This window comes from Protopterus annectens, chromosome 2.part2, assembly GCF_019279795.1.
Source record: "Protopterus annectens isolate FY-2018-M chromosome 2.part2, PAN1.0, whole genome shotgun sequence".
Taxonomy (NCBI): Eukaryota; Metazoa; Chordata; order Ceratodontiformes; family Protopteridae; genus Protopterus; species Protopterus annectens.
Genome location: NC_056730.1, coordinates 967,971,137 through 967,995,309, shown reverse-complemented (window position 1 = coordinate 967,995,309; position 24,173 = coordinate 967,971,137). Strand labels below are relative to the sequence as shown.

The 24,173-nt window shown below is 41.1% G+C and overlaps 1 protein-coding gene across 3 annotated transcripts in view; it reads right to left on the bottom strand.

The window, feature by feature from the left end:
• The window catches only part of PJA2 (praja ring finger ubiquitin ligase 2), a 1,087,778-nt gene that overhangs the window by 318,417 nt on the left and 745,188 nt on the right, over positions 1-24,173 (bottom strand). For all 3 annotated transcript variants that reach the window (XM_044064273.1, XM_044064274.1, XM_044064272.1), the window contains one exon: positions 4,613-4,724. In XM_044064273.1, coding sequence (XP_043920208.1) covers positions 4,613-4,724 — 112 coding nt within the window. The remainder of the gene's footprint in view (positions 1-4,612; positions 4,725-24,173) is intronic.

The following is a 24,173-nucleotide window of genomic DNA, read 5'->3' as shown; positions in this document are numbered from 1 at the left end:
TTTTAGTTTAATTAATTGATCTGATTGTAGTGGATGTCTTTGTAAATACTTTAGTTGTTTTGTTGAATATTATAATAATACCTATTTTTAATTACTTGTATAAAATTGTTATGATATTTCTCTTATATGTTAAAACATTAAACCTGTTTTGAAAAAAAAAAAAAAAAAAGAAAGGCAAAGATGAATGAGTCTGGGAAAAGACGGATAGTCACACAGCACCAGGTTTATCAGGAAAGGGAGACTTCTGAGTCCCTGAAGTCTGAGCAGCCTTAGTAGGAGGAGCCCACTTGCAACTCTTTTTGCACTTAGTAGGAAGGCGAGTTTGCCTGTGAACAATGGCTTATTAGGGTAGTTTCTCCGAAATTTAGGCACATGACAGACCAACATGTTTGAGTTCCTGTAAGGCCTTCCCCTTATCCTGAAGGGACTTAAACCAGCAACTGCTTCCTCAAATGAATATTTATTATCAAGAGGAGCATCCATTAAATTTGCCTTGTTATCATCAGGTAAAGGCTGAAGTCTAAGCCAAGAATGTCTCATCACTGCACCCAAAGCTGCAGCCCTAGAAGAGGCATCTGCTGCATCATAACTAAATTTAATAGAGTGACACACCACTTGAGAGGAAAAAGTAGGCATTGAAACTGGCTAATAAAAACTGCATTCAAACTGGCAAAAACAAGATAAGCATTCAGACCAACGATCTGGAGATGCATTCGGACTGGCGGCAAGGAAATTCTGTGGATAGTAAATCCTGATGCCATCTTTATGCCTTATGCTATGCAAGAAGAATATATGTGACATTCAGTGTACCTGGAAGCAATAGTAGGCTTTGTTATATTGGCTGATGTTGGGCTAGCCATGGCAAGGGATCCCATATGATAAGAACACTGCAACAGTGAATGCAAGGGTATGCAATGAGACCAAAGATCCTGAGGCATTCCCTTGCAGTGACCAAAGTTGTGGAAAATCTTAGAAACAGAACTAAACATAGATCCATTCTTCTTGTGGAAGAAAAGCTTTTTGAACTGGGGTGTCTAGTTGACATCCCAGGAACATAATCTTGTGCAAAGAAGTTAAGAAAGACTTTTGAATGTAGTCTTAGAATCCAGCCTTACGTAAGAGATCTCTCACCCAAAACAGAGATTCTAGACACTATGAAAAAGACTCTGTAAAGATAAGTAAATCATTTAAATATGGAAAAAATGTGGATATCCTGTAGCCTGCAATGAGCTATAATTGGAGCTGGGCACTGTGAACACTCTTGGTGTGGTGGATAGTCCAAAGAGTAAGACAGAGAACTGATAATGTTATCCAGATACACAAATCCTAAAGAAATGTTTGTAGCTTGGATGAATAGGGATGTGATAGCAAGCATCTTTTAAGTTCAGTGTTACCAGGAAATTTGAAGGAGGAAGAAGTGGTAACAGGCTGTAAAATGACATTTTGAATTTGGGCACTATCATAAACAAGTTTAGGAAAGAAAGCTCCATAACTGGTCTCATTGCGTTTTCTTTCTTTGGCACTAACAGCCTTGAATAAAAACCCTTCTCCACCTGGGAAGGAGGAAGTGGTTTTATCACTCCTTCGGAAAGCATATGAAGAAGACCCAGAGGGCTTTCAAGGTGCAGAGCTTGAACATTACTCTGCCCCTGGGTGGATGAGTTGGCATCATATGCAAACTCCCACCCCACCCTCCCCTAGCTTGCTGCGCCAAAGCATGAGTCTGTTTCTCAAACACAGGCTACAGTCAAGGCTTTAATCTCGCCACAAAATGTAAAGAGCAAGTGCAAAGTCTCTTACCAAATCTGAGCACCACCCTGTTTTCTTTGTCTAACTACAATGTTGCATCAGCATCTGCCTTTTATTAAACAGTGAGGAAGTAGGGGAAACTGTAGCTGAGTTTCCTCTTAGTTCCTACAAAAGGCTGTCTATCAAAGAGAAACTTCTATGCTTTTTAGGGGCAAGTGTTTTGTAATCTAAAGTTTTACTAGCTGTCACCATTAGGTTCTGAAAAGATTCTCATACAAGAAATATATATTGCCCAAGGTTGCGGTTCTCATGAGATCATCAGTCGGGAAAAAGTTTTATTGGTGAGAAAACATTTTTAGCTCGCAACTAATAAAAGAAAAACATATTGTGTTCCATGCAGCCAAAGTCCATAAACCAGTAAAACAAAACACAAGTCTCATGTAATGGTCACAGAACCGGGATATCTAAATATAGTTGCAGAGTACTCTGTGAAGATGTTGAGGAAAAAAAAGTCCACAAGAGTGCGCAAACCTCAAGACTCTGCTACTGCAATCCAAACAGTGAGCCAACGTTCTAAAAAACAGTCAAGCGCTTTCATTCCATATACATTAGAAACGTCATCAGAACCATTTAAATAAATTAAACTAAACATTATATAGAGTAAGACGCAGATCATTTGACCTTGATTAACAACTGCATATAATCTAGTCCTGACTTCTTCAATCACGTGATGTACATGCATAAATAAATAATCAAGTTAGTACCTGGAATTGTAAAACTTCATTAAAAATGTTAAAAGCTTGAAGGAGGGTAGAAAAAATACACAATATATTCATTAAAAACCAAAATGAATTTGCATATGGATGTGCATATCTGCATGTGGTATTTATAGCACATGGTTGGAGAAATCAGTACTAGATTATATATAATTGTTAATTGAGGTCACATGACCTATGGCAACTCTACATAATGTTTAGTTTAATTATTTCAATGGTTCTGATGACGTCTCTAATGTATATGGGATGAAAGTACTTGACCGTTTTTTTTTTGAATGCTGGTTCACTGTTTGGATTGCAGTAGCAGAGTCTTACTAAAGTTTGCACACTGTTACAGACTTTTTGTTTTTTTCTCAACAATTATATTTAGATATCTCAGTTCTGTGATCACTGTGTGACCCTTGTCTTTTTAGCTCTCAACTAACAAAAAAATCCCTTATCAGATTAACTGTTTCTACAGGCAATCCTTAAAAATGAAGGAAACAACAGTTGGTCATAACAGTATGCATGCCTGGGGTGAGTCAATATATTTCATACAAAATATCTGGTGAAGACATACGAGATGGAGGTGTTTTCCTTTTCCCACTTTTATGAACAGTTTAAAATGTGTAAAAGAAAGCTTAGAGGAATTGCAAATTTACTAAAATTCATCCTGTACTGGATAATATTGCGTTCAGTAGAAACAAATGAGCATACCATCTCTGTTATGTATTAGAATGAATCTCTAATTTAGCACTTTCTGCAAAGTAATGTCTTCTAATACAATTTAGTACAAGCTGTTGCAGGATGGGTATCTTACAACAGTCAGAGCACATAAAGCTGTACATACATCCTCCCATCTGTCCCAAAACACAGTTTTACCACCAGTCTGAACTACATCCAGTCCTGCTCCTAAATACAGTACCCCACAATAATTTGTTTCACCCTACAGATGAAAAATTCTCAATTTCCAACAAATGGCACCATTTAGCAGAAGTAAAGAAGAGGAAATTGGGAATCGACATTGGTGGTAGACTAGCAGAGAACAGTAAAAAAAAAATCTAAACTGTTCAATAATTCAGAATGCTGTATGGCTGGTCTGAGGCTGCAATGGTTGAATATATATCAGCATTGTTAACAGCTAGTGGTACAGGACAAGAAATTGACCTAATTTACTGTAATGTCAGTCAGACAGATATAGAAAAGCACCTAATGGACTGTTCATGTTTCCTACAGAAGAGTACAGCATACGGTACAAAAAAAAAAAAAAAGAGGAACATCTCTAAAAGGTCAAAATTAGCCTATGTGATCATGCAGTAACAGTGTCATGGCACCAAAATGAGTGCATCAGGTGACTAGAACTCCTGTATTTGCAACACAATGGGAAGGAAGTAAAACATTCATATGATGACAGTCAACCAGTTGCCTAGTGTTGCACTGAAGTTAAGATCATAAGCTCAATTTACTCCAAGTCATCTGCCAAAATACTGATCACAAAGGCCAACGTTGTCTCATTAGTCAGGGGAAGTTCCCTTCTGGGGATAAATGATGACATATTACTTTTGGTAGCCACTGGACAAGCTGCGTAACCCAACAGAACTTCAATGACTTGAAGTGGTAGGGTTAAGTTGGGAAAAGCTCAGAAAATACAAGAAATACATAAATATGTGCACTGGCTACACAATAAAATGCAGAAATTCTGTTGCTTGTATCTAATGTTACAAATAGAAATGACAAACACTGCATATTTTTACAAATATATCCAAGAAAATACAGACTCCTAAACAGCAAATTGCTTCCAAAGCAGTTTTTGGTACTACTATAAAGATGTCTGAGTCATCACTATGGCATAAGATTGTGAATGAAACTTGACCATTTGCTGCTGTTAAAGATTAGGATAAACAAAGTAAGGAATAAAAATAAAGACATCACACTATTATAAATAACCTCTGGCAAGTGCAATTAAAAAAATCTGGAATCATGACCACAGGCATAGTGTTTGCTGAATCTAGCATTTCCAGCATTCTTTTACTTAATATTGCTAGTATGTATAGACTGATGATAATTATCCAACAATACTTGACCATAAAAGACACTTAGTACTGTACCTCCATGACTTGGGCTAGCCGCTCTTCAACAGCCATGTAAGTAAGAAATTGTGGACCCATGTAGGAGAGAGCCTGTGCAGCTCCTAGTCCAGTAGCAAATTCATCCAGTAATCTGAAAAACACAATTAACCAACTCCAAATAACTTTACTGCAGTATGGCTTTTACATTAGAAGACAAAACTTTTGTACTAAGCTAAAGCACACAGAACTGATGTTAAATGGTGAGAGTGCTAATGTGGCACTGAAAAGTTTACCCATGCTTCACTTGCAAAGAAACTTGAAACAGGTCCTTAAACACCATCATGTTTTCATACTACTGCAAAGCCAAGAATATTACAATTGTTATATTACTTAGCGGAAATCAAAAGATATGATGAAATCTTCTGAGAATATCTAATGGTATGATACATTTTTTTATTCTGAAAGTTTTTTTCTCTGCAAGCAAATAAGCAATAAGACATTTCACCCTGCAAATGGGTAAAACCACATATGCCTCTTTTTGGGGAGGGGGTACAGGAGTTGTGCTGTAGTTTTGTGAGTTGATCACAGCCAATAGCACACAAGTGAAATGTGAGGGAATCAAACCCAGATCTACAGAATGCACCTCATACACAGCTAACAGCCTTAACCATCTGTTAAATACTGTTAGAATTATTTTAGTTTGTTGTGAATTGATGTGACAGGGAAAACACAGAAATGTAATTTTAAAATAGTCATGCTGTTGAAAAGTAATTATCTCTCAGAATGAAAATCAACATATAAAAATGTTGTGATAATCTGGCCATTGGCCAAACTTTGGAGACAGAAGATCTCTACTGCAATAACAAAACACTACAGACTCATACTGTACCTACAGAGACTACTTCATAGAAGGCAGCCTTTTGAAAGCAATGTTTTGTTTACTCAGTTTCCAAAGATTCAGAGTTTCAAGGATGATAAACGTGTTGCAGACTTGCATGGTTTTAAGCACTTATACTCTCATACTTTAATACTTACTTTTTGATTTAGTGGTTATTAAATCATTTCACTGGATAGCTAGCTTATATTTATTAGATTCTTACTTGATATAACTTGTATGGGTATATACAACATACTTGTACACAGAAAGAATACATCACAGGAGCATTAAAATAGAGGCAAATTTGCCTAGAGCACTGTGACCTTGTGTACTTAACCCTGAATGAGTTTCCAAGAAAAAAAATATTAATGTTTCATGTACACTATTACAAATTCTACTTACTACCTCAGCTGAAAATGTAAAAAAAAAAAAAAAAAAATTGGGGAAAAATAAGCAAAAATATGCAACTGTCTGATTCAACAATGACATAAAATATAAAACGTATACTTAAATACACCTTGCATATCTTGGGGATTGGCACAATAGTTAGTGCATTTACCTCAAAGGCACAAAGTACAAGAATGACTCTCACACTGGGAAACATAGCTAGTCTTGAAAAGTCCCCTGTGGTCATTATTATAGTAATCACATAAGAGCCTATAAAATTACACATGTCAGTAACTTTACAGGTTGTGCTCTAAATAATGTCTACACTTGTAACACAATGTTTTTGTTTATAAATTTGTTCCATGGCATTTTTTGCATTTTACTAAAGAAATGAGTACATGTATACTCGGTACCATTCACTCTGTAGAAAATTATATGGTGAACAGCTTCACGCTTAAAGTAAGCTGCTGTCCTCTTTCATTTTAAAGTTATTGCATCTGTACATCAAGGGATGAAGGAATACTTTTTCTGCCTCCATTTCCATTTAAAAATGTGAATTCCAAATAAAAATAAGCAAATACATTCAATAAATAAAATGATAATTATTGCGCTCTTATTACTGGGGTGTCCTCTAGGTAGAAATCCATATCCAAGTCTATATCAATACCTATATCTATATAGATATAGACTGATAGCATATAAATATACAGATGTACTTCTTCAATCATTAAAACAGAAGTATTACATCAGGAATCTGTAGTAGCATACATGCACATGATGAAATATATACACTATGTGATGAGTAAAAAGTTAAGTTATATTTCACCTGGCCAACAAAGTATGGATATATTTATTTTTTAAATGGAGTTATGCTTGCCAAAGTAGTTAGTAATTTATCCCAAATCTGTTCAGCTTAATTCTTAACTGCTACAGGTGGGTGAGAAATTTCTGGTAGATAAATCTATCCACACCACAAAGAGGAAGTAATTGAGCCTATATTGGAATGATGACCAGGAAAGGTTTTGTAACAGAGTGCAATGATAGATGTAAATTGCAGATCCAGGGATAAAGGATAGGGATACATATGGTACACCTGAACTGAACTAGCTTGTTAAAGAGGGTAACTGTTATGCCTGTGTCTGACACAACTATAAAACTCTATTTCATAAAAAACAAAAAACGTTAAGCGCTTTCACCCAACACAACGTCAGAACGTCATAATTCCTAAATGCTGGTGCTTAAATTCAAAACTTGGCACCAAACTTTTTTTCTTTCAAGAAACATGCACATGCTGTTCATACAGCACATATGTAACACTGTATCCACATACAACTGCTACTAAATTTTCAAATGTTTTGCTAAATATATATAATAACAATACATTGAATGCCTCTCCATTTAATATGTTACATAAGAAATATACACTGAAAATTCATTGTACATAGATTAATCATACCATTCATTATAAAAAATCAACTGTAAAATATAACTTAAGAATATAATTTATGCATTCAAAAATCTACTTGTATAAAAACATTTAAATGTATTACAACATACTTAAATATGCAATTTATTAATGTAAAACATTTACAAATAATACATTTGTATGCCTAAAATCTTACTTGAATAAAAGTCTTGCTTAATTATGGTCATGCCGAACTGCATGCATAACCCTTGTGTTCACTGAATAATGAAATATAAAGTAGTTTATTTTTATATATTGCCCTTTATGTTGTCCATCATCTGTAGTATATATGTGCAACTCATTTAACAGCCAAAATAGGTCTGCTAGAAATATGGTCATTAAGACCTGGCAGTGTGGCGGCATCCAAAAATAATTGCCACCAGACTTCTTTGAACCCCAATAGGGTTTTAAAATCACCTCCCCTGGGGTCTGTCCTGATGGTTTCTAATATAGCGAACTTAAATTCATGTGATTCACCTACCTTCTCTGTGTGTCTATATAGGGCATTGTTAGTATCCTTCCTTCTAATGCAGTACGTATGATCATAAAATACATTTTCTAAAGCATCTCTCTGTTTCTGCTATATAAAAACAAGCACATTGGGTACACTTGGCCATGTATATAAGCATTTTAGTATTGCAGTTACCATATTTGAACCTCTCTGTTATGTTTAACCCATTCTCAATTTTGATGGTTTCCTTTTCTAATATGTATGCACATTGGTTGCAAGACCCACATTTCTTAGTGTATTTGCTGTTTTTGTTATTAACTCCCATACCTTCTGATGCTTGGTTATGTTGTTCCAAATAACCCTTTATATTCCTGCCCATCTTGTAGACAAAACTAGGTTTCTCTCTTATGATGTCAGAGAAAGTCTGGTCCACCAACATTAAATTCCAGTATTTATTTAATATACTTTTCACTTGCCCAACCTCTGGACAATACCTAAGAATGCATAATCGTTGGTGTTTGATGATTTCTTGATCATCCGTTCATCCAATGGTTTAGATAGAATTGCTAGCATTCCATGATCCTAGTAAGGGTTTATACTTCGATCCCCTTTCCTATATAACATACTGCCTAACATTATTCATCATTTCTGTCTTATAACCCCTCTCCTTGAACAGACTGGTTATAAATTCTACTTCTTCAATCATGTCATCATAATGGGAAGTCATGCGTGCAGCACGTATACATTGCCCTTTAAAAATATTATATTTTACCTTTTCAGGATGACAACTGGTATATTCAAGATAATCATTAGAAAATGTGTTTTTACTATAAATATGAGATTTAAAACCCTTATCTTGGCTAAAAATGTAGGTGTCCAAATATGCTATACCTTCATAGCTGAATGAGTATGTAAATTTAAGATGCTCACTACTAGTGTTTAAAAAGTTAATAAACTTTTCAAATTTTTCAATACTATCATCCCAAAGAATATAAATATCATCAAGAAATCAAGAATAGTGCTTGACACTATTGAAGTCACTGGGAAAAAGTACAGCGTCTTCCCAATCTAACATAACCAAATTCACAAAAATGGGAGAAAAAGCTGCCCCCATTGCGACCCCTCTTGTTTGAAGGAAATGTTCACCCTCAAAAGTATATAGAATTATTGTCAAGCACTATTGACATGCATTCCATAATCAGACATATAGTGTCCCAGTCCAAACTTGCATGTTTTCTAATACTATTACATAAAGCATCCAACCCTGCTTGTTTTGGAATGCAAGAAAAAAGGTCAATAACATAAATGGTCACAAAAATGAGCCCCTCTTTCCATCCATCAGTAGGATATGTACTTAAAAATTTCCAGGAGTCCTTAACCATATGTGGTACCTTAGCATATAAATGTTTTAGTCACATATCAATAGCCTGTCCTATAGGGAAGGTTTTAGAATGACTCCCAGATATAATTGGTCGAAAAGGAGGGTCAATTACATTCTTATGAATCTTGGGTATACCCACCAAGTTGGCTAACCTGGGGAACCCAACTTTAAAATAATTATATATGTCCACTGTAATCCTCCCATCTATATAAAATTCTTCTATAAAGGAATCTATCCGCTGGTATGCAATATTAATTTCATTAATAGAGATAGTTTCATAATTTCCTGACAAATGAAGAATATCAATTTTAGTATATTCAATGGAGTCATAAATTACCCCACCCCCCCCTTTATCCGGCTTCATCACTTGGATGTTAGCATCCTGTCTGAGAGCCTTAAGAGTGTTAAATTCAACCTCCTTTAGATTACCAACTGGTTTGTTAGCTCTCATTTTATTATATAACTTGTACATTTCCCTCGTAACTGTTTTTTCATATAAATCCACAAAGGGATGAATAGGGGGTATAAAAGTGCTTTTCTTCTTTAATTTAGTAATTGCAGTCTCAATGTGAGATGTCATATGTTTATCTTTGAACATTATAGCTACACGATCCAAAATTGTAAATTCAAGGAATCCCATCAATAGCCAAAACTGAAGCACAAAAATGATTCCAAGAAGCAGGGTGTCACGTTCCAATTGCTTAAAAACTAGTTTAATGTACAACACTAAAATATAGGTTAAGCGCTTTCATCTACTAGCCATAGATTTCATCACAACACTCATCTTTAGTCTCAATTCCTTATATACATGTTAAATTCCCACCCTTAACAAAACAATAATAAGAACATTACAGCTACATTAATTTTTCTGACAAACAGCTTAATTTCATATAGACAGTCCACTAAATCAAAAAGGGGCGTCAGTATAAACTTCATTCCCTTACATAATAAATCAAAATGTGTAGTACACAACAATAAACTTGAATAATTGTACATTTTAAAATTGTTGCAGGTATGTATAACCCCCATTTATAATAATGTTATTGTCGACAGAAGGACTGCCAGTGTCCAAATTCAGTTCTGCCATGTGCTTTTCCCCCAATTGTAACCAGAACTGCGACAGTGAATACACTCGAACATCTCCATTTATAGTAAGTGTACACAACTGCAGTCATTACATTTGGGTAGATTCCAAAGTTATGGTTGGCAGGATGGGTTTATACAGCATTAAGACCAGCTAAAAGGCCCTACAAGACAGCAGTGGCAAAGCCAGCTCTGGATTTAGAGAAAATTGGTAAATGATGATGCTTGGTGAAAGTATGTACTGAACTCCAGGTAGCAACTTCTAGAATATCCCTGGTAGGAACACCTCTGAGAAAGGCTGTAGAAGTAGATGCAGCCCTGGTGGAATGAGATCTGATCCACTGGGGGATAGGTTTTCCATGGTGCTTATAGCAGAAATGAATGCAATGTCTTATCCATTTAGAAATGGTTTGTTTTTAGATAGCCTTCCCATATGCCTCAGCAGCAAATGCCACTAGCAACTGTTCAGATTTTCTTCGAAATTTAGTTCTGTCCAAGTAGAATCTAAGTTGTCTGTGCATGTCCAAGGAATGCAGAATCCGTTCTACAGATTGGGATAGAAGGTTGGCAAATGAATGGACTGGTTAAGAGCCACACTGGAAACCACCTTGGGCATGAAGGACGGATTGGTCCTCAGAGATCCCCTGTCCGCATGAAAGATGATGATAAGGGCCGGTAATTCAGATATCCTTCTAGCTAAAGTGATTGCTTAATAGGAAGGCTGTTTTCCAAGAAAGACATTTTTAAGTCTGCAGTAGCAGCTGGCTCAAAAGGAGGTAAAGTGAGCTTTTCCAAAACAAAGTTAAGGTCCCAGGCAGGGGTAGGAGCTCTCCTGGGTTTTGTCAAGTTCTTTGCCCCTCTGAGATACTGCTTGAGCAGGGGATGAAAAAAGAGGGGTGGTGCTGTGTTATAGTGAGCTGAAATAGCTGAAGCGTGGATTTTAACAGAGGAAAAAGACAGGCCCTTGTGAAGCATCTCAATTAAGTATTGCCAAATCTGAGAAAAATTGGGTGCTGCTGTGCTCATCCCTAAAGATTGGTTCCAGGCACAGAATCTTTTCCATTTGTCAGCATAAGATTTTCTAGTACTAGGTCTTCTCGCCTCCAAGATGACATCCATCACAGGTTTGCTGAGGGATACTAAGGGTGAATTTAAGTCATTAGCCAACTGCAAGGTTCAATGTTGGGAGCTGAGGGTGCAGAATTTGGTTGTCCTGCTGAGACAGCAAGGAAGGTGTCGGAGGCAGGTGCCATGGAGATATTTGTGACACACTGCGCAGGAGTGGGTACCAGTGTTGGCGTGGCCAGTCTGCGGCAATCAAAAATAATTTTTGGTTTGTCCTGTTTGATTTTTAGCAGAACTTTGGAGAGCAGAGGCAGAGGGGGAAAGGCGTAGACTGACAGCTTTTTCCAGCTGAAGGACAGAGCATCCACTTTCCGGGCTTTTTTGTGAGGAGTCCTTGTGCAAATTTTGTCCAACAGGTAGTTTTGGGGGGGGGGGAGGAAAATAGATCTATGTCTGGGCTCCCCCATTTGCTTGTCAACATGTTGAAAATCTGTGGTTCCAGTTTCCACTCGTGTGGGTCCATGAGATTTCTGCCTAGACCATCTACCAGTGTATTCAGTTTTCCTGGCAGAAATTGAGCTTGTAGTTGCACTTGGTAGCTCAAGGCCATGTTCCACAATGCAATGGCTAGTCTGCAGAGGGGATAGGAATGTGTGCCCCCCTGCTTACGTACCACATAACAGTGGTGTTGTCTGTCTTTACCATTAGTTGTCCTGGATGAATGTAGTCCTTGAAGGCTGTCAGAGCATTCTGTACAGCTAACATTTCTTTTTGATTGATATGTAGGTGCATTTGATTTGGGTTCCATTTGCCCTGAATGCACTTCCCTGCCAGGTGAGCCCCCCATGCATAGTCTGATGCATCTGTAGTTAGGGTTTGGGCAGCAGGGGGTAGTGTGAATGGCAGTCCCTTGTTTTGGTGGCAGGCCTCTTCCCACCAAAGGAACTCCAGGCATAGGCAAGGTATGATAGGAATCATTGTTTCCAGGCTGTGACAATGTTGACTCCACAGACTTTTTAAGTACCACTGAAGTTTCCTCATATGCAGTCTTGTATATGGAATTAGAAGAATGCCGGAGGCCATGAACACCAAGGCTTGCAGACAGCAGGGTTTTTGTGGACACTTGTTTGAAGTAAGTTACCAAATGAATCTGCTTTTCTGGCATGAGGAAAACCATCTGGGCAGTTGTATTCAAGCTTGCACCCAGGAATGTAATCTGTTGAGAGGGTACCAGGTATGATTTCTTTTCATTTATGGTGTACCCTAGACAAGTAAGAACCCTTTTTAGAAATGCCAGATGATTTAGAAGTATGGCCTGGTTTTCTGCCTGAATTAGACAATCGTCCAGTTATGGATATATATGAATATTTCTTTGCCTGCAAAATGCAGTTACTGGAGCCAGGCACTTTGTGAATACCCTGGGCACAGTAGACAAGCTAAAGGGCAGTGCAGAGAACTGATAATGCAGGTAGCCTGCTTTGAAGCGTAGGTATCTTCTGCAAGATTCCCTGACTGGGATATGCAGGTAAGCTTCTTTTAAATCTAGAGTTGCCAACCAGGCATCTTTGCCTAGCATAGGAAGGAACTAGTGAAGAATCAGCACCTTGAATTTTGGAATGTCCACAAAAGTGTTAGACAGGTCCAGAACTGGACGCCATGATTTGTCTTTTCTGGGTGCCAGGAAAAGCCTGGAATAGAAACCTTGTCCCTTTTCCTCTTCTGGTACCGGTTGAATAGATCCCATTGTTAAGAGGGCAAGTACTCGTTTCTGAGCCTCTGTCCACTGATTTGGGGGCAGGTCTGGCCACCAGTTTGGTGTTGGCAATGTGTGGAAATGAAATCTGTATCCTTAAGACACTATATTTAAAAGCCATTTGTCCTGGGGTATGAATTCCCAGTTTTTTGCATGAAGAGAAATCTTTCCCCCCAAACGGGCAGCTAAAAGGCAAGTGCTTGGTAATTTTAAAGGAAAGTCATTGAGACTGTTTACCATGGGGGGGGGGTCTTGTTATTTCCAGATTTGGAAGTGGAGGCCCCCATTGCTTAGTTCTGAGAGTCCCTTGGGACTGAAACCTGGTGCTTTTGGTGCGTCTGGGTTTGGCTTTAGTGGATCTGGAAGGAGCTGGAAAGGACCAATTCTTAGTAGGTCAGTGCCTACTAAATCTTGGAGGTTGCACTTGTAAGAAATCTTTTACAGTTTGCATAAATTTAGCTTTATCTTCCATCTTTTTTAGAACTTCTTCAGCCTTATTGCCAAACAGGCGGTCCTCATTTAAAGGAGCATCCAACAATTTTGCTTTAACATGATCAGGCAGAGATTGCTCCTTAAGCCAAACATGCCTTCTAAGCACAGACTCAGTAACAGCAGCCCTGCAAGAGGCCTCTAAAGAATCAAAACCACATTGCAAAGTATGTTTTCCAACGTATTCAGCAGAATGCAATAAATCCTGTAAATCTTTATTTTCCACACAGTCATTAATCAACATCATTTTCTGTTTAAGCAGTCCAATAATATGCTGTTGATATTTTAACATATGAAATTGGCAGTTTAAAGCCCAGATTGGCAAGGTTGCAGAAGTATAAACCGTTTTACCCCATCTATCCAGCGCCGTGGAGTCTCTATCAGAAAGGGTAGGATTTTTAGCAGTAGAAGCCTTAATGCCCTTGGGCCCCTGAGAAATGGTTTCTGGATCCACAACCGGATTTTTGAAAAGGAACTTGTGGGACTCGGGAACCCTGCAGTTATCTGTCAGGTTTACTAGGAGCCGGAGGCAGGGAACCAGGGGCCACACTGGATTCCAAAAACACATCATCAGCAATGTCTAGTACAGGAGGTATAGCCAGAGGCCTATGCTGATAGAAGGAGGAAATCTCTAAGCCTCTTTTTAGATTCAGAAAATTCCTGACTTTCCCAGTGGAAATGCTCCCTTAAGGTATGTAAAGTTTCCCCAAAAGAAAAGTCCTCAGGGGGGTGAAGCAGAGGGAATGGAATCCTCTGCATCAGAATCCTCATAAGTAGGTATGGACAAATCCACGTCATTGGAAGAATTAGAAGAAACAGAGTTCTGATCAGAAGATTCATAGTCAAGCTTAGCCCTAGGCCTCTTAGAGGGGGGGGGGGTGATTACCCCTGATTAGAGTAAGAAGATCTTCAGCCATTTTGCTAATTTGTTTTTTAGGCATAGGGGCCTGAACATGTGGCCTGGGAGTTGTTTTTTTAGACATAGATCGAGGTTTAGGCTTTAGTATAGAAGGTGGAATCGGTTTAATATGCAATTCTGTAGGCCTGAATACACCCTCAGAAGCCAGTGCCTGCACAGTGGCTCCAGACCCATCCAAGGTAGAGACATCCACGGGTTCCATAGCTGAAGCATCTCGTGGCATACCGGACTCCAAATGGGTCTCAGTAGAGGCCTGCGAGTCAGAAGTAGCGGGTATCAGGGGCTGCGAAAGCGCCTCACTGAGTACCAGCGAACTGGCGACTGGCTTAGGAGAAGCGTCGTCGGCAGTTTTGGACCTTGACGGCCTGTCTCTGTCTTTTTCTTTGCGTTTTTTCGCGATGGCTAACTGACATCATTTCTGGATAATTAAACTGAGAACCGAAATATTTAGAGGCAAAAATGTACCGACGACGGATAGTGCGCCGGTTAAATAAAGCACAAAATCGACAGTGAGGTACGTCGTGGTCAGGGCCTAGGCAAGGAATACAGTACAAATGAAAATCTTTATGAGGTATTTGCTTTCCACAAGTAATGCAATTATTAACTTTTACTGACATCGGTAAGGAGCAAGAAAAAATTTCCCCAATGGGGTACTTAGCTTTATTTGAAGACTTCGGTTCTGAAACTTGAAAATGAAAATTTCAGGAGTTGGCCGACCGGCACTTGCGAACTGCTTCTGCTTCGGGCACTGCATGGCAAGAAAGACTGATGTAATGGCATCGGCTGCATGTTTTATACCCCTGACGACCTGATGTCATGGAAGAAGGGACAGCAACCAACGCAGGACCCAAGACTTTGTTAATCAGGCTGACTGAGGGCAATCTGCCAGCAGATTACCCAAATGTAATGACTGCAACAGTGAAACGTGAAGAACGTCAACTGCACCTCTTCTTTCCTTGACACCCTCACAGGAGTGCCCCAAGGATCTATCCTAGGCCCTTTACTATTCAATATCTTCATTAATGACTTCTATCTCTGCATCCCTGATGCCAAACCTGCCCAATATGCAGATGATTCTACTATCATCCATTCAGCTGACTCTCTCCCCAAACTTATACAAATAACACAGGTTGCATTCAGTAGTACTGAGAACTGGATGCTAAATAACCATCTGTCCCTTAATACAACTAAAACTAAACTTATGATTTTTTCCCCTCTTAAGAACTATGCAATAGACAAAAATTATTTCACTATAAAAAAGCCAAAACATGACCCCTATTGAAACAGTCCCTCACGCCAAGATTCTCTGAGTCTTTACTGATGAACATCTAAAATTTGACGTTCACCTTCTGGCCAACATCAAGAAAACCCACCAAAAACTTGGTATGCTTTACCACCCACCATAACCACTACTTAACCTCCTCAATTACGCTTACCTCCTCCCCTCCCGCCTAAATTGAGCACCTATTCTCATCAACCTTCAAAGTACCCTCAAAGCTAAGCAGGCATCCTGCTACAATAAAATCTCCCAAGTTTGCTACAAATTCCAAATCTTCCTCTCACCACTGCATCTCCTTACAAGCACTTGAACTGGTTAGAGCTCCTCAATCATCTCTCTTTCATTCAATTCTCTACTACCCCTTCCCGCTGCCCTTCCCTTTCCTCCATCCTCACAATGCACCTTCCGGGCCGTTCTCTCAGATTCAATAATTAGAACCTACTTGAACTGTATAAACCTCTACATACTCCTGGCCAATCTCTATTGCCTTCTCTCTTGCAAGAAAAAGGAACTCACTTCCTCCCCATATTTGGACTACTCAAAATCCTTCTGCCTTTAAGTCCCTTCTCCACTCTTATCTCTCCTCCAACTAGGAATGCTCCTGCTCCCACCCCTCCTAAACTTCCCCTGTACCCATCTTGCAATCTAAACTCTACATCTCTTAAGCACTAGCTTTCCCATACTGTTCTTCTCCAGCTTTGTCTCCTCCCCTCTCACCTTAAAACCCTCTCCATCTCTTAATTATTCTGTGTAAAAAAATGTAATATCTCAGTGATTTTCACAACAATTTCTTGTTTTAATAAATGTATTAACTGCCAATATATTTTGTATGTATTTGGAGCTTTTCTCTCCGGGCCTCCATTGAAAATAAGCTCACTATGGCCCAATGGATTTTCCCGGTTAACAAACTACAAATAAAGTTCCGCTGCTTAATTTGCACTTACCATAACAGCAGGTGTCTAATAAAATCACTGCTGCAGTAGCCTTAGCTATATGGGTTGCATCATATTAAGAATATAACAGCTGGCCAGACTTCCAAAAAGTTTCTCTTCTCACACATGCACCAAGGCTGCTGTGTTTTGAGCTCCAGTGTGGAGAAAAACAGCAGACTGGGTGGCAAAACACTTCTGGACTTTCTGGGCCACAATAAAAGGGGGCGGCTACTGGCCTGAAAACAAAAATATAAAAAGTAGAATGTGTAAGCGATACACTACAAAATAATTATATACAAATCAGGGGGATAGAGGGAGGGTGTGGCTAGTGCAGCAGTGATTTAATTGAACATCCACTGTAATGATTAGGTGCAGCTTTCACAGCTCAACTATATTCATCACAAATCACTGCTGCAGTAACAATTTAGCTATATGGGTAGATTAAAAAGAAGTTCTGTCTTACCATAGCATTCCATTTGTGTTCATAGGTAGGTACTAGGCTATCGGCCCAAGGGCCTACGTAAGACTAGCCAGCAAGGTTCCATAGCTTACGCCACCCAAGAAAGTTATTTTCCTGTGCCACTGTCCAGCAGAGACACAGAAGTGATCCCCGGGGTGTACTTCCTATTTCCCATCCACTTATCAAGATTTGTCTTGAAGAGTGCTAATGAAGAACTTTGCTCGACATAGATGGGTAGCTTGATCCACAGTACAGGAAGTCTCTGGGACAGGAATCTATCCTTCCAGCATGTCCTGTTTATTGTGGTGACAAGGTTTAGGTCCCTAGAGCATGTAGCTCAGAGGGATTGGGATTTCTTTAGGTGTAGCATGTCCAAAAGCTCTGGGTTTGACATAGCTTTATATGTTAGGCAGAGATCACCTCGGAGTAGGCGATATGCTATGGAGTAAAGCTGGAGATTTTTGAGGAGGTCAGTGTAGGGCATTAGTTTAAGGCCAGTAATCCTCTTTGTGAAGTACTTCTGTGGCCTTTCCAGCTGCTGCAGATGTCTTGTGAGGTACAATCCAAAAGGGGTGTTGTACTCTATAATGGGTCTAATGTGTGACGAGTAGAGGGGAACGATGACCTCTTTTTTCCTGGATGAGAACCCTTTTATGACGAGGTGTGCCACGTAGAAGGACTTCCTGACTACTGCGGCAATGTGACTATCAAAGGAGAGACTACTGTCCACCTGGGTTCCAAGGTCACTTATCACGCATTTGGTGTTAAGTAGATTGCTGCCTATGTGGTAGTTCACTGATGGGAACCGAGTCGGCCTGTTTACCAAGCTCGTGCCAGCCAAAAAACTCTCGAGCTAAGTCTCTACCCAGAATGCCCTTCTCCCTGTTACCTCAGATCGAGTTTGCTAAAGAAAAGGAAATAAAGCCGAGGACACTTCTGCGCAACTACCCTAGGGCACCACTTAGACCCAAAGAGTCCCCCAGGAGCCTTTGGAGGGGGAAGGAGGGTGGGAAGTGATGAATGAAAGAAGATGAACAACACAGATGCAATGTTATGGTAATGTTGTTCATCTTCTTTCCATTCATCACTGATGAGACAGAATCCCAAGCTACCTTGAGGTCCATGGGCGGCCCTTATGGAAGAGCATTCCAGAGTACCACTGAGCCGAAGGTAGCTCTCCCTCTGGAGACCAAGTCAAATTTGTAACGATTGATAAAGGTATGAGGTTTAGCCCAAGTAGATGCTGCATATATGTCATCCATGGAAGCCCTGGAATGGAAAGCTACAGATGTTGCCAAAGATCTAGTGGAGTGAGCTTTAACTTTTGGCATAGGTTTATTACTGTGGGAATAGATGAAATGTATGTAGTCCCTTAGCCATTTTGATAATGTAACCTTGGAAATAGCCTCCCCCATTCTGGGCCCAGAAAAGGAGATGAAAAGCTGTTCAGATTTATGGATAGGTTTGGTCCTGTTTAGATAAAATCTCAATTGTCTATGTACGTCTAAAGAGTGAAGGCAGTACTCTCCTCTATTGGCAAAATTTGGACAGAACACTGGTAGGTTAATGGTCTGATTTATGGAGAATTCAGAAACAACTTTGGGAAGAAGGGATGGATTTGTCCGAATTGATACTCTGTCTTTATGAAAGACCAGATACGGTCTCTTGATACACAAAGCCTGCAGCTCCGAGACTCTTCTGGCAGATGTGATGGCTATGAAGAACAAGGATTTCTAAGACAAAAACCTCAGGTCACACTTCGCAGCAGGTTCAAAAGGATTCTGAGTAAAAGACTGAAGAATTAGAGTGAGGTTCCATGGTTCCACGGGCTGTCTGAGAGGAGGCCTGATATGAGAAGTTCCCTTGAGGAAAGCCTCGCAAATGTATACAGATAAGAGGGGTGCCATCTATACCATTGTGGAAATTGTTGCTAGATGTACTCGTATGGTAGAGACAAGGCTCTATTATCAAAAAACGTAGCCAAATATTGAAGCACTGTAGTAATTGGAGCCGAATATGGGTCTAACATGTTATCCTTGGACCAGATGGGGAATCTTTTCCATTTATCCTGGTATAGTCTTCTGGTGGATGGTTTATGAGAGGCCAGAAAGATGTCTCGAACAGGCGAGGAGAGATTAGCTTGCCTGGCTACTAGTGGAAGTGGAGAAACCAAGCCGTCAGCTTGAAACTTTACAGATTTGGGTGACTCAACCCCTTGTGGGTGAGTAATCAGATCTGGTAGAGGTTCCAGAATCCATGATGGGTATACTAGGTGAGGCCGAAGGAAGGGGAACCAAACTTGTCGAGGCCAGAATGGGGCTATGAGGATCACCTTGCATCTCAACCGAAGAGCTTTCTTTAGAAATTGTGGGATCAGAGGGATGGAAGGATAAGCGCAAAGAAGTCCCGTGGGCCAATCATGAATCAGAGCATCCCTCAGTGACTCCCCATCCAGAGGAAGTAGGGTGAAATAGCTGCTGCACTTGGTGTTTGATGGGGAGGTGAAAAGATCGCAGCAGGGCTGGCCCCAGTGGCTAAAGATTGCTGATGCCACCTCAGGGTTGAGAGACCACTTGTGATGCATGCGTTTGCATCTGCTCAGCTTGTCCACAATCACGTTGTAACTCTCCGGGATATGCGTTGCTATTAGAAAGTGGTTGGAAGCTATTGTCCACTGCCAGATTCTCATGCCTTCCCAACATAGGGGATAGGACTTGGTTCCTCCTTGTTTGTTGATATACCAGACCACTGACATGTTGTCTGACTGAACTGCAATTGTCCGGGAAGGGAGAGCTGAATGGAAGGCCTGCAATGCTAACAGCACAGCTCTCAGTTCCAGAACACTGATATGCAGGTGGGCCTCTGAGATGGACCATGTGCCTTGGACAGTCTTTCCCTGGAAATGGCTCCCCCACCCAATCAGGGAACCATCTGTGGTCACAATGGCTGTGGGCAGAGGAGAGTGCAAAGGACAACTCCAAAGTTCTATGTCTGGCCTCATCCACCAAAGCAGGTCCTGTTTTCGGGAGATGTTTATTTGAATCTGGTATCTGAAGGGGTGACAGTTTGGGAACCATTGACACAGAAGGAGCCATTGTGGAATCTGCTAGAGGCAATATTGGGATTGATGCTGCCATAGAACCTAGGGCCTGAAGAACATCCCTTGCAGAAACTGTTGTTTGTGAGAGTATCAACCGGAGTCGAAGCCTCAATCGATGGAGTCTGTGAATTTGCTGTTACCAGAAGATGCTCGGTAGGGGTGGTAAGGAGTCAGTTGTCCAGATATAGAAACACCCGGAATCCTTTTAGTCTCAAGTGAGCTGCTACCACTGCCATGCATTTCGTGAACACTCTAGGGGCTATAGAAAGACAGAATGGCAGGGCACGGAACTGATAATGACTGGCTCCTAGCCAGAAGTGAAGCAGACTCTGGAGCATTTGTCAATCTTGATGTGGTAATACGCATCCTGGAGATCTATAGATTCCATTCCATTGCCTTCTCTTAAAAAGTGGAGAATGGACTGAACCGTGACCATCCATAATTTGGTTTGGGTGACAGACTTGTTTAAGCTGCTGAGATCCAAAATGGGTCTCCAGTCCCCTGTCTTTTTTGGCACCAAAAAGAATCTCGAGTAAAATCCAGATCCACGCTGGTCTGGTGGGACTGGTTGGATGACTCTTTTTGAGACAGCTTTATAATCACTGAAGCTGCTTCTTCCCTTTGACTGGGTGGAACGTCAGGAAATTTTCTTGGGAAATTTGGCTAATAAGAAAGGGGAATGGTGCAACCTCTGGTGATAATGCTCTGCACCCAATGATCGATGGTAATGGATTGCCAGGCAGCTTGGTGCAGAGAGAAATGACTCCTGACTGCTTCCAGAGGTAAGCAATCGGGCTGCTCCTCAGGAGCGCTGATAAGGCTGCCCAGAGAAGGAATCCCTGGAGCCCTGATTATGAGGACCCCCCCTTCTGCCTCTATAAAGGCATCTTCCGGAATTGTTACCCCCCCTGCCTCTGGGAGTATCATCACCATATGCAGCATGGAAGGGACCCTGAGATTTCTTATGCCACATCTTTCCACTCCTCTGATTCCTGCAGAAGGTACATTGAGGGCTGGAAAAGGGTAAGCCTACGGCACACAGGGTCTTTCCATCTTGCTCACACCTGGCTAGCATGTCCTTCACTTTGGATCCAAAATGGGACAAAGCTTCGATGGGAGCATTCAGAAAGGAAGACTTGAAGGGGTCCGCGAGGTAACAAACGCGCATCCAGGCATGGCGCCTCATAACAATGCCTGAACCCACTGCTCTAGCCGCCCCTTCAGTTGCATGCTCATGGACAAGTTTGATATTGATTCCAGGATCGTGAGCTGCGAGGCCAATTTATTCCTGACCTTGTCAGACAATTATCCTGTGAACGTCCCACAGAGTTTGGAGATCAAGTCCCTCTGGAGCCTCACAAAATGTGACAGATAATTCAGAGACCGCATGGCAAAGATCCCTGATGCAAAAACATGCTTCCCAAGTCTGTCCACCACCCAGGACTCCCTGTTGGGCAGGTGGACACTAGGATTTTCCTCAGCCAAGTCCTTTTTCATGACCACCGCCACCACCATAGCATCAACTGGTAACCCTTTGGACCAATGCGGGTTCTCCTTGGGAGGGGAAAGAATTTTGTCTGGTCTCCGAGGGATCGTCTCAATGGAATCAGGGTTCTTCCAAGTGCGCTGTAGGATGAGCTAGTCAGCAGGCGGGGGTCACCCAAGAGGTAGAAGGCCGGGCACGAAAAGCCTGCAGGAACAAGAACTCCTCAGACGAAGGGTTGGGGGTTTTCAGCCACCTCTCTGCTTCAACATTTCCAGGATATCTCCGAAGGAGACATCATAACGAGGTGACCGTGGTATCTCCGAAGGAGACATCATAACGAGGTGACCGTGGGGACCCTTCACCATCATCGTAATCCATTTTTTCCATTAAGGACTCCTTTGGTGAGCCCACGTGCTTCCTCTTGCACGACTTCTTTTGAGAGGGCTCCTCAGGAGGGGTTTCTGAAAAGGACTAGGAAGAGTGGGTACCCTAAACAGGGGTGTCCTGCGGCTTGTCTGCCTGGTGTCCCGCGGGGTGTTCCCTGACAGCTGTAGCTCAGGGGGTGAAAACTGGGGTTCTGACATCGGAGTGCTGTCAGAAGCAAGAGCTCTCTCCATCATGCGGAAAGCAGGCCCGCCCAAAGAGGGCTGGGAGCCTAGAACCGAGAAAGACACCCTTGGGACTGGGGTCACACCCCGCTCTGACGAACCCATCCTCACGAATGGAGCCTCAAGCAGGATCGGCACAGACAGGGCTATCGGCACAGAGGATGGATCAGACAAGACAGGTGGCTCTGTAACCTGGGCCGACGCACCTGTACCCCAATTTCCAGATTGAGGAAGGACCGGTTCAGCAGGAACCAAAGACCAAATGGGGCAAACTCAGAGCCAGAGTGAGATGCACCATAGGCACCAAGGTGATGGGTTCCAAGAAGGATGTCAGAGCACAAGGCTTCTGAACCGAGATGGTCAAAGCAGGAGTGTAAGATGGAGTCTGTGGATAAGGCAACCCAAGCCCTGCAGGTGGATGGGTCTTAGAAAGTGAGGGAATCCCCCTGGCTAACAACAGTTGGTCTACAAGATGCACTATGTCGTGTTCAGAAAGGCTCCTGGTGGATTTAGTGGATACGCTGGATGGAGAGTCAGGATGGTCGATGAATGGGCTATACGCTTGATCCAGAAATGGATCTAAGGAGGGGGAGTATCGGGTACGTGGTGCAAGGTCTGCCAGCACTGATGTCTCTAGTTTCGAGACTGGAAGTAAAGGGGTCAAATCCAGTGGGGTTGGTACAATCCTCGGTGTCAAAGTGGCAGTCAGAGCCGAAACAGTAGGTTCCAAAATGGAAACTAATGGTGTAGTCGAAAGTGTGCCCTGAGCCGAAGTGGCCACAGGAGCCAAAGTCGGCAGGAATGGTGCCAAAACGGACGCTAGTATTGAACGTTTTGAAATGGTCGGAGCCAAAGAAGACACAGCTGAGGAGGCTAATTTCTGCTCCAAAAATAACTTCAGGACGTTTGATTTCCCAGGCTTGCTCTGATCACCTCTCAAGAAACAGCATCAGCAGCATAACCACGAGGAAAAAAACATTCACAGAGATGCTTTTAACTTTTTATTACATGTTCTGGTATCTCAGCCATTCCCCTTCAATGGAATAGTGTGTTACAGAGCACATTTAAGGACATCAGTGTAAAAGTTAGTAAAGTGGAACAAAATATGCTTGAGCATAAAAAAACGGAAACTAAGTAGGGATGTGAAAGACTTTGAAAACAATACTGTGTACACCTGGCAACGCAAAGGATGTTGTCAGTGATTTAAATCTAAAGCGTGCATGTCCAAGAATGTCAGTGGGTCTTCATGTTCATCATTTGAGACCAGTGGGAGCAGGAAGTGTCTCTTGAAGAGATCGGCAGTGAAAGCTCACCGGAAAGAGCAGAGGGACTTACAAAAAATGCTCAGGACTCCACAGCGGTACCCTCTCAGGTACAAACCCATTCCAGAAAAAAATCGAGGGAAACAGAACAACAATCAGTAGAAGTAAAGAAAGTATGAACATTTTTGAATTCTCCCTTAGGGAATTCTCCAAATGTAAGCATAAATGAGAATTTGGTAAATGACTAAACATTACCAAACCTAACTGGGTCATCTTGTAACGAAACAGTTAATTTTCCATGTATGTCGTGCATCACTGATATTGCTTTAAATGTGGTCAATCTTTCTAATGTATGTTTAACTACTGAAATGCAAAATGTGTTACTGAAGGGGGCCAAATTTGTACCCACAAGGATTCCCACATTAGCGGATATTATAACTGATGTTAAGAGGTTTGTTCGCAAACTGAATTTGAAAGTATTTTTTCACGATAGGGAGAAAAAATGTGTTCAGGATGTATGTGATATGTCTGAAAATGATGATTTATTAAATTTAAGTATATATGATTATGACTTGGACAAGCTGCTTCCAGATTATGATTGTG